The 15,000-nt window shown below is 46.2% G+C and overlaps 1 protein-coding gene across 9 annotated transcripts in view; it reads left to right on the top strand.

The window, feature by feature from the left end:
• Positions 1-15,000, top strand: part of dock10 (dedicator of cytokinesis 10) — a 139,963-nt gene that overhangs the window by 64,929 nt on the left and 60,034 nt on the right. For all 9 annotated transcript variants that reach the window (XM_048265304.1, XM_048265309.1, XM_048265310.1 and 6 more), the window contains exons 3-6: positions 1,281-1,370; positions 8,625-8,707; positions 13,390-13,462; positions 14,032-14,172. In XM_048265304.1, coding sequence (XP_048121261.1) covers positions 1,281-1,370; positions 8,625-8,707; positions 13,390-13,462; positions 14,032-14,172 — 387 coding nt within the window. The remainder of the gene's footprint in view (positions 1-1,280; positions 1,371-8,624; positions 8,708-13,389; positions 13,463-14,031; positions 14,173-15,000) is intronic.

Here is a 15,000-nt window from a genome sequence, read left to right as displayed (position 1 = left end):
TCTTCATTTTTTTCCTGTGTATGATCTTAAAATATGAACATGAGTATCTAGTAGAGAGCTCATTTCTCATTGGATGGTCAGCGGAGAGAACTTATCACTCATTGGTTGACCAGTGCAGAGAGTTCATTTCTCATTGGATGACCCATGTAGAAAGCTCATATCTCATTGGTCATCTTTAGTGTAGTACTAAGGACACAAGCTTGCATGGCTCAGCAGGATGGTCCTGGGGAGAATGGGTCCAGATCAGGAGGATGGTGTCGTGAAGGAATTATGCAAAAAACATTATCATCATGGTCATTGCATAATAACGCATCCGTAAACACTGACTGGGCCTGAGCGTTTTGATACAGCAACACAGATGCAATCTCCATTTCTCTATGACTTCATCCATTATATTGTCATTCGTTTGTTAGTATCAAGATGAGTCTGTCGCAACCTCACTCTCTTCACTGCGGTTCAATATACTTTGGTTTGGGTCCAACCAAAGCACTAGAGTTAGACACTTAGCATGGCGTGCCCGGTGTAATGAAGATCACTCTAAAGTTACGCTCTCTCTCTCCTCTCTCTCTCTCTCTCTCTCTCTCTCTCTCTCTCTCTCTCTCTCTCTCTCTCTCTCTCTCTCTCTGTCTTGGTGGGCCGATTGGCTGTGTCTATGGTGGATTCTCTACTGTGTTGTGTCTTGTAAGGGTCTTATAAACACCTCTCTCTCTCTCTCTCTCTCTCTCTCTCTCTTTCTCTTCAGGTCTCTCTCTCTCTCTCTCTCTCTCTCTCTCTCTCTCTCTCTCTCTCTCTCTCTCTCTCTCTCTCTCTCTCTCTCTCTCTCTCTCTCTCTCTCTCTTCCAGGTCTCTCTCTCTCTCTCTCTCTCTCTCTCTCTCTCTCTCTCCAGGTCTCTCTCTCTCTCTCTCTCTCTCTCTCTCTTCCCTCTCTCTCTCTCTCTCTCTCTCTCTCTCTCTCTCTCTTCCAGGTCTCTAAACACCTCTCTCTCTCTCTCTCTCTCTTTCTCTTCCAGGTCTCTCTCTCTCTCTCTCTCTCTCTCTCTCTCTCTCTGTCTTGGTGGGCCGATAGGCTGTGTCTATGGTGGATTCTCTACTGTGTTGTGTCTTGTAAGGGTCTTATAAACACCTCTCTCTCTCTCTCTCTCTCTCTCTCTCTTTCTCTTCCAGGTCTCTATCTCTCTCTCTCTCTGTCTTGGTGGGCCGATAGGCTGTGTCTATGGTGGATTCTCTACTGTGTTGTGTCTTGTAAGGGTCTCATAAACACCTCTCTCTCTCTCTTCCAGGTCTCCACTCTTCCCCTGGAGACACGGACGCTGCAGTCCACTGTCCCAGCTGAGGCAGAGGAACAGGCCAAATGTCTGCTGGTCAGACAGGTAAGTCCTACCATGCTCTCAAAGTGACCAGATAGCCACCAATATGTTACCTGTGTGATTATATTCGAATCTGATGAAAGTTCTGATTATCACGACAACTACATGTATGCTCATTTTCCGAGACAAATAAATGTAAATGCAATCTAAAGAAAAATATATCCATTGCAGTGCTAAGATATTTCTCCCACTCAGTACGGCGCTGGGTCAGGTCTGTAAAGGATATTCGTCTCCGTGTCTGTCAGTCGTGCTGGCATGCATATCAAAGCGTATAATTATAATAAGTGCATATTAGAACGGAAGGGCTCTGGCTAAAAAGAGGGCAGTGAGTTCTAAGTCATTATTTTTTAGCTTGTTGTAAGTCCTGCCAGGACAGCAGACAGCAGATTTAACAGGTAAAGCAGATGTAGTGTGTGTGTGCAGATCCTGAGAGAGAGAGAGAGAGAGAGAGAGAGAGAGAGAGCATTAGCTACACTAGGCGGATTTTCATTAACCCAGAAAATGCGGCAATCTAAAATGCGCAAAATGATAAATAAGTAATGGCTGTATATTGCGTATGAACAAAAGAGTTTATGCGCTTGCAGGAGGTGCTTTGTCAGAGACATGCTGATATAGCACTATAGCACTATTCCACAAAAGTGGAATAGAAACTTTATAAATAGACATTTTGGTGAGTTACGTGACACTATACATACATGTTACGTGTGGTCTGATGAGGTGACAGAAATATTTTTAAAATTGGTTTGAGGTGAAGACATTGGTGCAAGTCTACACCAAGTGATACAATTCAAACATTCATGATAATAACTGTGGACAATGCCCACCCAGAATAGTGATGCTTTGTTGCTGCCAAAAGGGTTGAAGTTTTTTACCTCCCCTCCGATTCTGTCAACTTCAATTCATAATTACCACAGCAGATGCAATTTGATGGATGCAATTGAAGTTAAACAATGGCTATCGCGAGAATATAAAAGCCCTATTTAATCGCATGGTATCCCTCAATGGAAACACTGACCATTCACAATTGTGTTCTTTCAACTTGTTGAAAATATCAGTTAAGTTGCAGCGTAAAGCTGTAATGGAAACCAAGCTACGAAACCAGGCTACGGTTCAGGTCTTAGCCACAAAGGCATGAAGACACGGTTGTGTGTGTGTGTGTGTGTGTGTGTGTGTGTGTGTGTGTGTGTGTGTGTGTGTGTGTGTGTGTGTGTGTGTGTGTGTGTGTGTGTGTGTGTGTGTGTGTGTGTGTGTGTGTGCGCTCCTGACACCCCAGACACTATTTATCGGAAAACTACACAGATGCTCTCTCTGTTTGTATGACCTGTCCTTGTGTTTTGTTGTGTGTGTGTTTGTATTTGTATGTGTGTGTGTGGTTGCATGTTTGTATGTGTGTGTTTGTGTGTGTGTGTGTGTGTTTGGTGTGGTGTGGTGTTTGGGAACATTCTTGGGTTCTGTGTGTGTGAGTGTAGCCATTTGTTTGTGTATGAGAAAGAGAGAGGGAAAATTTGTGTGTGTGTATGTGTGTGTTTAGATGTATGTGTGTGCTTGTTCTTGTGTTGTGTTGTGTGTGTGTGTGTGTGTGTGTGTGTGTGTGTGTGAGCCCAATGCCATGGTAGCTGGCTGTTCCGGCCTGGCTCCACTGGCTCTGCTTAATCCAGCCAAACCCATCGGCTTCCTTGTGGCTTGACCCAGTTTGGTGGCGGGCCGAGCTGGACCTAGTTCTGTGGCGCTGTGTGGTCCTCCACACCCTCCCACCCGCCCTCTGGGGTTCTGATCCGTTTCTGCCCCGGGCCAGAAGTGGCCCAGATCCTCCTGAGCGAGAGACGGGCCAGAGTGCATGTTGCCTGCGGCGTGGGCGTGTTGTGAATGTTGTGTGTTCTGCTGGCATGTCCGTGTGGCGTTTCCCTCTGTGGGACAGAGCATCTGGAGCAGCGCAGTGGAAGTGGAGTCTGACGCCACGTCCAGTGAGGTCACCCAGTGCAGTTGAGTGTGTGTGGAAGAGTGTGTGTGTGTGTGTGTGTGTGTGTGTGTGTGTTTTGGCCTCCAGTGTGATCACACAAGCTGAGTGTGTGTGAGAGTGTGTGAGTGTGTGTGTGTGTGTTTAGGCCTCCAGTGTGGTTACTCCAGCTGAGTGTGTGTGTGTGTGTGTGTGTGTGTGTGTGTGTGTGTGTGTGTGTGTGTGTGTGTGTGTGGCCTCCACTGATGCCACTCTATCCAGCTGAGTGCGTCAGGGCCAGGAACACCCGTCCATATCCACTTCCTGTCTCCCTCTGTGGAGCAGAGCTGCAGAGGCAGCCTGTGGAAGAGTGTAAGAGTGTGTGTGTGTGTGTGTGTGTGTGTGTGTGTGTGTGTGTGTGTGTGTGTGTGTGTGTGTGTGTGTGTGTGTGTGAGCAGAGACGCGGAGGTGGCCTGAGGGACGCTATGTGGACCTATTTCCCAGGTCAGGGCTGGTCGTCAGCTATATCATGTTCAAGTTTTAAGTTTATTGCTGTGTACTCATAAATAATCAGTTATTAGTAATGACATTTTTTATGCTCAAGAGCCAGCTCAACTTAAGTCGAATAAAAATAATTGAGTAGTCATGTTTCTCACTGTGGAGAGGTGCTGCAGATGAGATCTGTGGGGATCTCTGGGTGACACTCTACGGTGTGTGTGTGTGTGTGTGTGTGTGTGTGTGTGTGTGTGTACACTCTTACAACGAATGTGTTGTACCTATCTGGACTCAGAGATGTGTTAAAAACAACGCAAGTTGTGTTGTTTTCAACACATACGCTTTAAGAGTGTATGTGTCGTGTAGCAGAGGAGTGTGTGTCATCTGAATTCCCTCCGTATAGCGGAGCGGGGGCCGGCTTGAGGAGGGCAGTGATTGGCCAGTCTCTGCCTCTGTCTGTGGCCCCATGTGGGAGAGAATGGAAATGTAATATCTGAAAGTCAGAGAAGAAGATGATGCACTGATATGCAGATACGGTTTCATTTTGCCAGATTATCACGATGAACCCGCAGGTCAGGGTCCGTGCCATTTACCAGTTTTGCAATCAGCCGACTGACTACAGACACTCCATAATGAACCATTTTAATGTGTTGAATGAAGACTGGTTGCCTATTAGAAACATTTGAAATGGGCCGACTTCCTTTACTTAACTGTGTGTGTGTGTGAGTGTGTATGCTTGCGTCTGTGTGTCAGTGTCAGAGTGAAGTGAAACAGTCGTTGGCGCAGGAGGAAGTGTGTGTGTGTGTGTGTATGTCAGTATGTTTAATTTAGCACTGTGCGCTTCTCGGTCAGTCATGGTTCAGTTGCAACAGGAACTCCGGTAAAACCTCAGATCCTGTCCAGACTGCAGTCAGTCAGTCAGACCTCAGGGCTCCACATCCCCCGGGGGCACCAGACACGCAGGTGGGTAGAGAGACAGACAGACAAACCAGAAAGGATGAGTGGTTGGAGCGCTGGTGTTTGGTGTCTTGGTCTAGATCATATGTATGATATCATTTACTTTCATTCTACGCATACATATGTGCGTGCGTGCGTGTGTGTGTGTGTGCGTGCGTGTGTGTAATGTGTATGTGTGTGTATGTGTGTGTGTGTGTGTGTGCGTGTGTGTATGTGTGTGTGTGCCCGTGTACCTGTATCTATCAGTGTCACAGAGAGAAAAAGTGAGATAGGGAGAGAGAGAAAAGTGTGTGTGTGTGTGTGTGTGTGTGTGTGTGTGTGTGTGTGTGTGTGTGTGTGTGTGTGTTTGCATGTGTCTGCAAGATGGTCAAGTCAAGAACACTCGTCTCCATATCCATAATCTCAGCTGACGGCAATGGTAGAAGTGTAATTGCATCTTCTCGACAGGTTGATTCATTTTGATCGTTAATTAAATTGTGTAGCTGTACAGAGTGTCTTGGGGCTTAAAGCAAGGCCATGCCTGTCTGTCTGTCTGTCTCTTCCTGTCTGTCTCTTCCCGTCTGTCTGTCTGTGATGGAGAGCTCTATAAGACAGACTAGGCTCCTCTCCTTATCCCTGGAGGATGCATTGCATGGAAGTACTCTATAGGCCTGGAGAGAGTGACTGATTACCTATCCACTCCCATTCATTTCAATGGATGATGCTACGCTAGGTGCTACTTCAGCCCAGAGAAGTACCAGTAACTTGACTGCCAACATCTTGCTTTGTGGTGCCAAATCACTGGACCTGCAACTGCCACAGGAAACGTAAATGTCAAGTGATACAGCCACATGATTGAAAGTAGCCAATAGAAAACATTCTTTCTAGAATTCTAGAATTATGCCATGCAGATGTAAAGACAAAAAACACACTCAAAGCTCCTCTCTGGTGTCTTCAAGGGCTCCAGAGAAGCGGGCGCTGCCACCCTGGGAATGTGTGTTTGTTTATTCGTGAGTGTCCATGTGTGTGTATGTATGTGTGTTTGTTTATGTGTGAGTGTGCGTGCGTGTGTGTATGTATGTGTGTGTGTGTGTATGTGTGTGTGTGTGTGTGTGTGTGTGTGTGTGTGTGTGTGTGTGTGTGTGTGTGTGTGTGTGTGTGTGTGTGTGTGTGTGTGTGTGTGTGTGTTTACCAGAACTTTGATTTTAGATCAGATTCTGCCCTAATCTGATCTGGTCTCTATCCAAGCCCCAGTGTGGGCCCTGTGTTACCGTGGTGATGCAGTGACGGAGGTGTGTGGTGAGAATAGGTGAGGGGGGGGCAAGCATGTGTGTGTTGAGGGGGGTGTTCTCACCCCATCCAGAAATAACCACCAGGGCTGCTGCTGCTGCTGCTGCTGCACACACCATCTCTCTCTCACACACACACACACACACACATACACTATCTCTCTCTTTCTTTCTCTCTCTCTATCTCTCTTTCCCTCTCTCTCTCTTTTCACTCATAAACACACACACACTAGCCATATGGCATGAAGTGACACACGTATATTGCAGAAATCCTCACCCTATCATTTATGTGCCATTGGAATGTGCACATTTCCAACACGCAGCGGCCCTTAGAGAGCTGTCTTCATGAAACCAAATTACACCTCTTAGGTTGACACACACACATACACACACACACACACACACACACACACACACACAGAGACACAGAGAGAGAGAGAGAGAGAGAGACACACACACACACACACACACACACAGAGACACAGAGATAGAGAGATAGAAAGAGAGAGAGACACACACACACACACACACACACAGACACACACACACACACACACAGGCCGGTGAATGGAAAATGTTCCTTGAATGTTTTTCACAGCCGTCATGTCTCTGTGGCAGACGTGTCTGCATGTTGGAGCAGAAGTGTAGCCTCACTCATGGCTCCCCTGCAGAGGGGCGGCTGCAGCAGTAGAGAAGCGGGCACTGCCACCCTGGGTAGTGTGTGTTTGTTTATTTGTGAGTGTTCATGTTTGTGTACTGTATGTGTGTTTGTTTATGTGTGAGTGTGCATGTGTGTGTGTGTGTGTGTGTATGTAGCCTCGCTCATTGCTCCCTGCAGAGGAGTGGCAGCAGCAGTAGAGCTCACAGATAGAAGATAAAGAGCTTCTGGAAGCTGCGTGACACTGTGAGAACACTCTGCCTAAGACATACAGTACCCATCCATCCTGCAGAGAGCCTATTGTAAACACCTTCATGCAGCCTTCATCTCGGCTCTGGACTGGAATGCCAAAGCAGCCAGTCGCCTCTCTGGAGAGGGAGTCCGAGTGAAACTGGGTGGCATTATGCTCGCTGGGTTCAGAGTGTCCTTCCTCAGGTAGATTCACTTCTCAAAATTTGCACAACAGTCCAGTGTTGTTGTTGGAAGAGTCAAAAGGAGGTTCCGTTTTTTCCAGGCGTGATTCTGTTTCGGTGTAGCTGATGGCTGGCGACCGGATGTACAGAGAAAGCGCTAATACTGAGTTTTTCTATGCGCAGAAAGCTAACGCTGTGCTTTCCCATATTGCGTGGAATTTACTAAGCTGTCACTTCATTACGTAAACAGCGCTCATCACTGCCCTCCCCGCCCCCTCTACAAAGCTCAGCTGAACCACACGCGCAGTTGAAGTTAACCAATTGGCATTAAAAAGAATCAAAGTTTAGCGATCATACAAGATGTCAATGAGCAGCGGCATACAGAGTAGACCTAGTAGTTCTACTAATCCACTTAAAAAATACTGCACATAGACTAGGGCTATGACTTAATACCCTAGTCTAGCAGATTGGGAAGTGTATGTCGTGAATGTGAAAATACAATATTAGAAAGGCGAACAAAAGTTAAGGTTGCTTTTGACATAGTAGCCTACAATCAAGAAACCTGATGCTCTGAATACTGATTCAGCTGTCTCTAAAAGTTTCTCTAATTGATCCATTTAACCGCAATTGCAAAACAGACGTGCGCTGTTTACATAAACATGGCAGAATACCTAATCAATCACTATTAGCACTTCTCCCCTGTGTTTGCGCCATACTCCCACTTTCCCCTGACCCTCCTATGAATGCATATGCATGAAACGGAAAAGCGCAAATAGCCATTCTCAGTTCACGGAACAGGCAGTCTGCGCTTTTTCCTCAGTGCGGCCTGTTTGTACCTCGCCATGTTTTTACGTGCACGTTGCAAATCAAATATGCTTGAAGTGGGCGCAAAAAACGTTAGTTCATCTGGCCCTATATGTCATATACTGTTTATACTGCACTACCTGTCTATACTGTTCACATTGCACTTTTCTGCCTTTTTGCACTTCTGGTTAGACACTAACTGCATTTTGTTGTCTCTGTACTTGTACTTTGCACAATGACAATAAAATTGAATCTAATCTAATCTAATCTAATCTAATCTAATCTAATGTCTCCATCCTCCATAGCAGAGATGCAGACCTACCCTAACCTCATACTGATTACTTTACTGATTCACTTTAAGGAGAATGGTCACAAAAGTGTTTAGAATGTTCCTGAAGGAAGATTCTGTTTGATGTTGTGCTCAAACATCCATTTTAAATGAGGAAGTGTGAGTGTAGTGTGAGTGTAATCTTTTGAATGGTATGATTCTGGAATGACCTCTAGTGTTCTGATTGGATGATCACATTTGACAAGTTGCCTGCTAATGGTTCACATTCTCCAAATAGAAATGTATTGTCTAATATCATTGATAAAGTGTCCAAATAACATTGCCTGGCAAAATGACTGGAAAAGTTGCCCTGTGTATAATCACTGTCACTCCATGTGAAAGCTCACGCGTCTCACCCATGCTCACGTTCCTCTCCTCCTGTTGTGCTTCTCTCACAGGCCTGCAAGTTCTACAACTCCCAGCTGCACATGGTGGAGTTTAAGCATGAGGAGTATGCTGGAGACCACCGCACGCTGCCCAGGTATGCACAACACTCGATTCACTCATCCCTCTCACCTGATTCACTCATCCCGGTCACCTGATTCACTCATCCCTCTCATAATTTCTTTAATTTCCCCTGGGGATTAATAAAGTATCTATCTATCTATCTATCTATCTATCTATCTATCTATCTGATTCATTCATCATCCCAGTCACCTGAGTCACTCATCCCTCTCACCTGATTCACTCATCCCTCTGACCTGATTCACTCATCCATCTGACCTGATTCACTCATCCCTCTCACCTGATTCACTCATCCATCTGACCTGATTTACTCTTTTACACATACTGTACTGTTGCTTACTCACCTAGCAGACACTTCTATGTTGTGTCCAAAGCAGTTTGTAATACCACTAGCAGATGGACAAGTAGCAGAAATCCATTCTCTTAAGCCGGTGTGTGTGCTTCCTGGTTGTTTAACCTCTGGTGTATCAGTACTCAGCACCTTCGGCTCCTAGTTTAGCTATTGGAACACTGCATTCGTTCACTTAGCAGATGCTGCAAGATGTGGTCTCCATTGAGCACATAGAACCGGTCTTCTACAGTGATCCCTGACCTCTGACCTTGCATTGGCCTGGCGCTCGGCACCAGTGGAATGTTTTCCTCTCTCCCGCAGGGGTTGCCATGGTGGACTGGGGTCAGTTCGCATGACCCCCTCCCTCCGCTAGCCGCGGGTCTGGATGCTGAGCCGTCACCATTCCCACATATTTTTAGCCATCCTGGATCTGTTCATCTCTGTTCATCCTTCTGCTCGCTTACTCTCGCTCACACACACACACACACACACACACACACACACACACACACACACACACACACACACACACACTGAGCACACTACTAGAGGAAACCCAAAACTTTATTTTCGCAAAAGGCCCTCGGAAATGCTTGTGGTCTGCCTTTTACATAATGGACGTTGTAAATAGACGTTCTGGTCATGTCCTATGGGCCTCTCATGTGTCCAAGTGGAAAAACAGACTAGTTCACTGCGAGGCTAAAAAATCTGATGTAGTGGGACATCATTCACAAAGTGGGGCATCTGTCATGCAGTGATATGTCTCAAGTGTAGTTGGGCATCTCTGATGGAGTTGGAGATCATGGGAGACATCTCTCACATATTGGAACATCTCTGGTGTAATGGAACATCTCTGGTGTAGTGAGATATCTCTGGATTAGTGAGACATCTCTCACATATTGAAACATCTTTGGTGTAATGGAAAATCTCTGGTGTAGTGAGACATCTCGCACATATTGGAACATCTCTGGAGTAATGGAACATGTCTGGTGTATTGAGACACCTCTGGATTAGTGAGATTTTTCACATAATGGAACATCACTAGTGTAGGAAGATATCTCTAGTGTAGTGAGATATCTGCCACATAGGGAAACATCTCTGGTATAATGGGACATTTCTCTGGCGCAGTGAGATCTCTCAAAGGTTGGCTTGAATTGTGAAGGGCAGTGGTCCCCAAACTTTTTCTTCTGAGGGCCAGCTCACTATGCCTGGCTCCAAGAGAGGGCCAGAGACTCGGAGTAGTTCTATATCAGTAACCATAAATAGCTTAGTGCTGTGAACAACAGCAGTCTACCTTAGTTGAATATTCTATTACATTTAATCATAGGCTATTGCAATTTAATACCATTGTTAGCTGTGTTTATATTGTCATCATGCCATATCAGTGTAAAATTGAATAATACTAATAAAAAAAAAACGTTTGCATTCCCAAAAGTATTAGCAGGGAGTCCCAAAAGCATATTTTATTAAAAAATGTGTGAACTCTGAATTCTGTGTCTTTGCATACACAGCTCAAGTTGTGAATATCCTACAAATAATTTAAAGTTCTCAAACTATGAGGATTATATGAAGTGCTGAAGTGGTCTGAAATGACCACCATTCTAACTTTCAGTCACCTGATGAGAACTTTGTAAACTCTTTGTATGAACATTTGAACGAGTGAATAAAAAATAGAAATAATTATTCCAGAAAATCCCAGAAATATGACTTGAATAGAAGTTAGTTAGTTATTAACAATTAATTGATACATTTTTAAAATACTTTGAGCACTGATGCAGTCAGCATAGGCCTCTTACATTGCTTGCAGGTAGGCTTACATTTCATTCCGTTTTCTATGGCAAACGCAAAACAGCGCCAAAACAACCACCGGTGCACAAAAAGAGTATTACATGTGTACTGTTAAGACTCGCCATAGAGAATGAATGGGGGAAATTGCGGAGGTTATAGTTTGACGATGTCGTACTCCCGTGCGGGCCGGTTGCTATATACTACGGACATGTTTTGGGAGGCCACCCAAAATGAGGTGGCGGGCCGTAGTTTGGGCACCACTGGTGAAGAGTAAGCAAGAGAGGAGAAGAATTAAAAAAAATGATCTCATGTGACATCAGCCAGATTCCTTGGCTGAGCCTCCCAGCCTGCCTTTCAGAAGGCCATCCTCACACCACAGAGCACTCACAAAGGCCTCTCGCTCATCAGCGCATCCAAGCGGGCACTGGTGCAGACGCCCTTCTGTGGGGTCCTGTCAGGCAGGGAGACAGATTGGGCGGCCAGGACTCGGGCTGTTCTGTGCCTGTAAATCCACCATGTTGTCTTAAGGGGCAGGACGGGGGTAATTAGGCCTGGGTAACTTTCTCACAGTAACAATGCCCTTCTACCCAGGCCCTTCTGAAAGTGTGAAAAGGATAAATAGCAAAAAGGCTACATCCACCATTACATGGCTCACGTCCTCCATGGAATGCAATAAACATGAATAATTGAGATGAGATGCAATCCAAACGAGGCGCAATAAAATGAATAATTGAGATTAGATAAAGCAGCTAAATGAAACTGCATTTTTTTTTAAAGCCCCTGAATGTGTTTGCATGCTTTTAAATGTCACGCCCTGGGGACATGGGTAATGAGATCACACTGGTGGAGAGACTGGAGTGTTACCTGCTATGGATGGAGGCAACAGCAGCAGAGGAGAAGCTGCCCAGCACAGTCTCTACACACTTTCTAACTGACCAAAGCACACTCTATGGACCCTTTCAAGAGAGTTCCATTATCAGCATCATAGTTGGCCCCACAAGACTTCCGTTTTAACATTCCATTTGTTATCTTAATGCAGAGGAAGTAGATTGGGAACCAAATAGAACGTTCAAGCATTGTTTTTGTTTTTATTGTTGAAAGGGTCTATATGGTCTTTAAGTTAGCATGGCAAAATCAAACCAGCACACTCTATGCACTGTTTAACTGAATGCAGCAAAGTCAAGCCAGCACACTCTTCACGCTGTTTAACTGAATGCAGCAAAGTCAAGCCAGCACACTCTTCACGCTGTTTAACTGAATGCAGCAAAGTCAAGCCAGCACACTCTTCACGCTGTTTAACTGAATGCAGCAAAGTCAAGCCAGCACACTCTTCACGCTGTTTAACTGAATGCAGCAAAGTCAATCCAGGTTACATCCTCAGCATTTGTCATGCCTCCTAATTGTTTGTAAGAAGCGGAGGGGAGGTGCGGTGGCAGGAGAAGGCCAATTGAATCAGTAGAATGGATGGGACAGCAGACAGACAGCACACAGAGCGTACCATGTGAGCTGGGGGGTTGTGGAGTTTGGGGAGGGTGATCTGAGGATGCAGAGAGAGGTGTGGAGGATGTTGGCCTGCGGGGGAGGGGGGCGCGGGGGCCCTCTTCTGTCCTCTTCTCTCTCTAATGCTATCTCTCTCTCTCTTTCTTTCTATCTTTTTCTTTATCTCTCTCCCTTTCTCTCATTCTTTCTTTCATATTCTGTCTTTCTCTTTCTCTCTAATTGGGACAGCAGACAGACATGACACAGAGCGCACCATGTGAGCTGGGGGGGTGGGGGGGGTTGTGGAGTTTGGGGAGGGTGATTTGAGGATGCAGAGAGAGGTGTGGAGGATGTTGGATGGCGGGTGGCAGCTAATGTAATGAATGTCCAGCCCCAGCCCTTCCCGTCTGGTTTGGCCAGGCTAATGCTGATGGATGGCTGTAGAGTCCGCCCCCGCGCCCTCCCATTCGTCACGTTTGCTCCCTCTCTATGCCCCTTCTCCTTCCCTCTCTCTCTCTCTATGCCCCTTCTCCTTCCCCCTCTCCCTCTCTCTATGCCCCTTGTCCTTCCCCCTCTCCCTCTCTCTATGCCCCTTCTCCTTCCCCCTCTCCCTCTCTCTATGCCCCTTGTCCTTCCCTCTTTTCCTCTCTATGCCCCTTCTCCTTCCCCCTCTCCCTCTCTCCCTCTCTATGCCCCTTCTCCTTCCCTCTCTCCCTCTCTTTCTCTGTCCTCTTCTCTCTCTAACGCTATCTCTCTCTCTCTTTCTATCTTTTTCTTTATCTCTCTCTCTTTCTATCTTTTTCTTTATCTCTCTCCCTTTCTCTCTTTCTTTCTTTCATATTATGTCTTTCTCTTTCTCTCTAATTGTATTTTTGGCTCCAGTTAATATTAAGTGTCCATATGTACTGTTAATTTTAGGCAGTGTTTTTACGTTAGTTCATGTAGTGTAGTTAATATACTGTATATGTATAACATAAAGTGGAGCTTCTCTCTCTCTCTCTCTCTCTCTCTCTCTCTCTCTCTCTCTCTCTCTCTCTCTCTCTCTCTCTCACTCTCCCCTTGCATTTACCTTATTCTCTTGTGCTGTGTTTTCCTTCCAGAAAGCTCTACAAGGCTGAGAAGCTGCCCTCTCACTCCTTTGAGATCGACCACGAAGATGTGGACAAGGATGAGGTCAGTTGCCCGGCAGTGACCCTGTCATTATTTAGCCCTTAACGAGCCGCCTCAGGGACAGCTTAATTCCACTAGCCGAGGTGCTGTATATTAAAATGGAAATGCATGACAAGTGAATTATGATGGAAATGATAGCTTAACAACCAGCTGGCTCAGTGCCAGGGCTTAGTGTTGATAAAGGGGGCGAGAGCTGACTCATGAGATCAGTTGTGAGCTGTGAACATGAGCTGTGTGCCAAGGGCCTGCCCTGCTAGACTAGCGTAATTCACTGCAGTCAATCAATAAGCCACCAATCTGCACATCACACTTAATTGAGCCCAGCGAGAACGAAAACCAACACTAATTAATCTCCAGTGGCCTCAAGTGACCCTCAAGAGGAACTCAGGACACTGAGACGCAGCAGGCAGCTTGAGTCTGAATCCCCCACCTCCTTCATCTTGGCTCTGGTCTGGAATGCCAAAGCAGCCAGTCGCCTCTCTGGAGAGGGAGTCAGAGTGAAACTGAGTGCCATTGTGCGCCATCCTGGCTCACTGCGAGTGCTGTGCTGTGTGCTGTGCTGTGTCCCGCAGGACACCACGTCGCTGTCGTCGTCCAAAGGCGGCGGGGGAGGGGGCGCGGGGAGCGGCACAGGGGGAGCTGGCGTCTTCAGATCTGGCTGGCTCTACAAAGGGAACTTCAACAGCACCGTCAACAACAGCATCACTGTCCGGGTGAGGAAGGGGAAGTGGACGCCGCGTGCTGGGTCTGGCTCTCAGCCTCTAAGCTCACAGGCCGGCTCATCCTCTCCCATCTCTCTCTCTCTCTCTCTCTCTCTCTCTCTCTCTCTCTCTCTCTCTCTCTCTCTCTCTCCCTCTCTCTCTCTCTCTCTCTCCATCCCTGTCGCGGTCCCACTGTGGCAAACGCCTACTGTGACTAAAAGCCAAGCCAGAAACACCTGCCTGAACATCCATCTCCCTCTCTCTCCTCTCTCTCCTCTCTCTCTCTCTCTCTCTCTCTCGCCAAGCCAGAAACACCTGCCTGAACATCCATCTCCCTCTCTCTCCCTCTCTCTCTATCTCTCTCTCTCTCTCTCTCTCTCTCTCTCTCTCTCTCCCTGTTGCTGGCCCACTGTGGCAAACGCCTACTGTGTCTGAAAGCCAAGCCAGAAACACCTGCCTGAACATCCATCTCCCTCTCTCTCCCTCTCTCTCTCTCTCTCTCTCCATCTCCCCTCTCTCCTCTTCTCTGTCCATCTTTGTGAAAGATATTCAGTTATACTCATCTTCCTATTTCTATAAATAAATAAGTATAATTGGATATCTTTCATGTAACAGCATATCTGTGGTAATGAGTATATGTTTATAGCATAATGTGAAGACCATAGATATATAAATTAATCCGAAGTCACAAGGCATATTCTGGTTGCCAGCCTTCTAGGAGGGAATGCAAACAACAGCAAACACATTCATCAGTTTCTGTCTCGCTTTCAATCTGCCATATTCATTTTACATTTTTACACTGTAGCGTATATGAATGTACTTTACCTGATTGATTAAAGG

Source organism: Alosa alosa, chromosome 15, assembly GCF_017589495.1.
Source record: "Alosa alosa isolate M-15738 ecotype Scorff River chromosome 15, AALO_Geno_1.1, whole genome shotgun sequence".
NCBI classification, from domain to species: Eukaryota; Metazoa; Chordata; class Actinopteri; order Clupeiformes; family Clupeidae; genus Alosa; species Alosa alosa.
The sequence above is the reverse complement of the archived record's forward strand: the minus strand, read 5'-3'. Positions and strand labels throughout refer to the sequence as shown.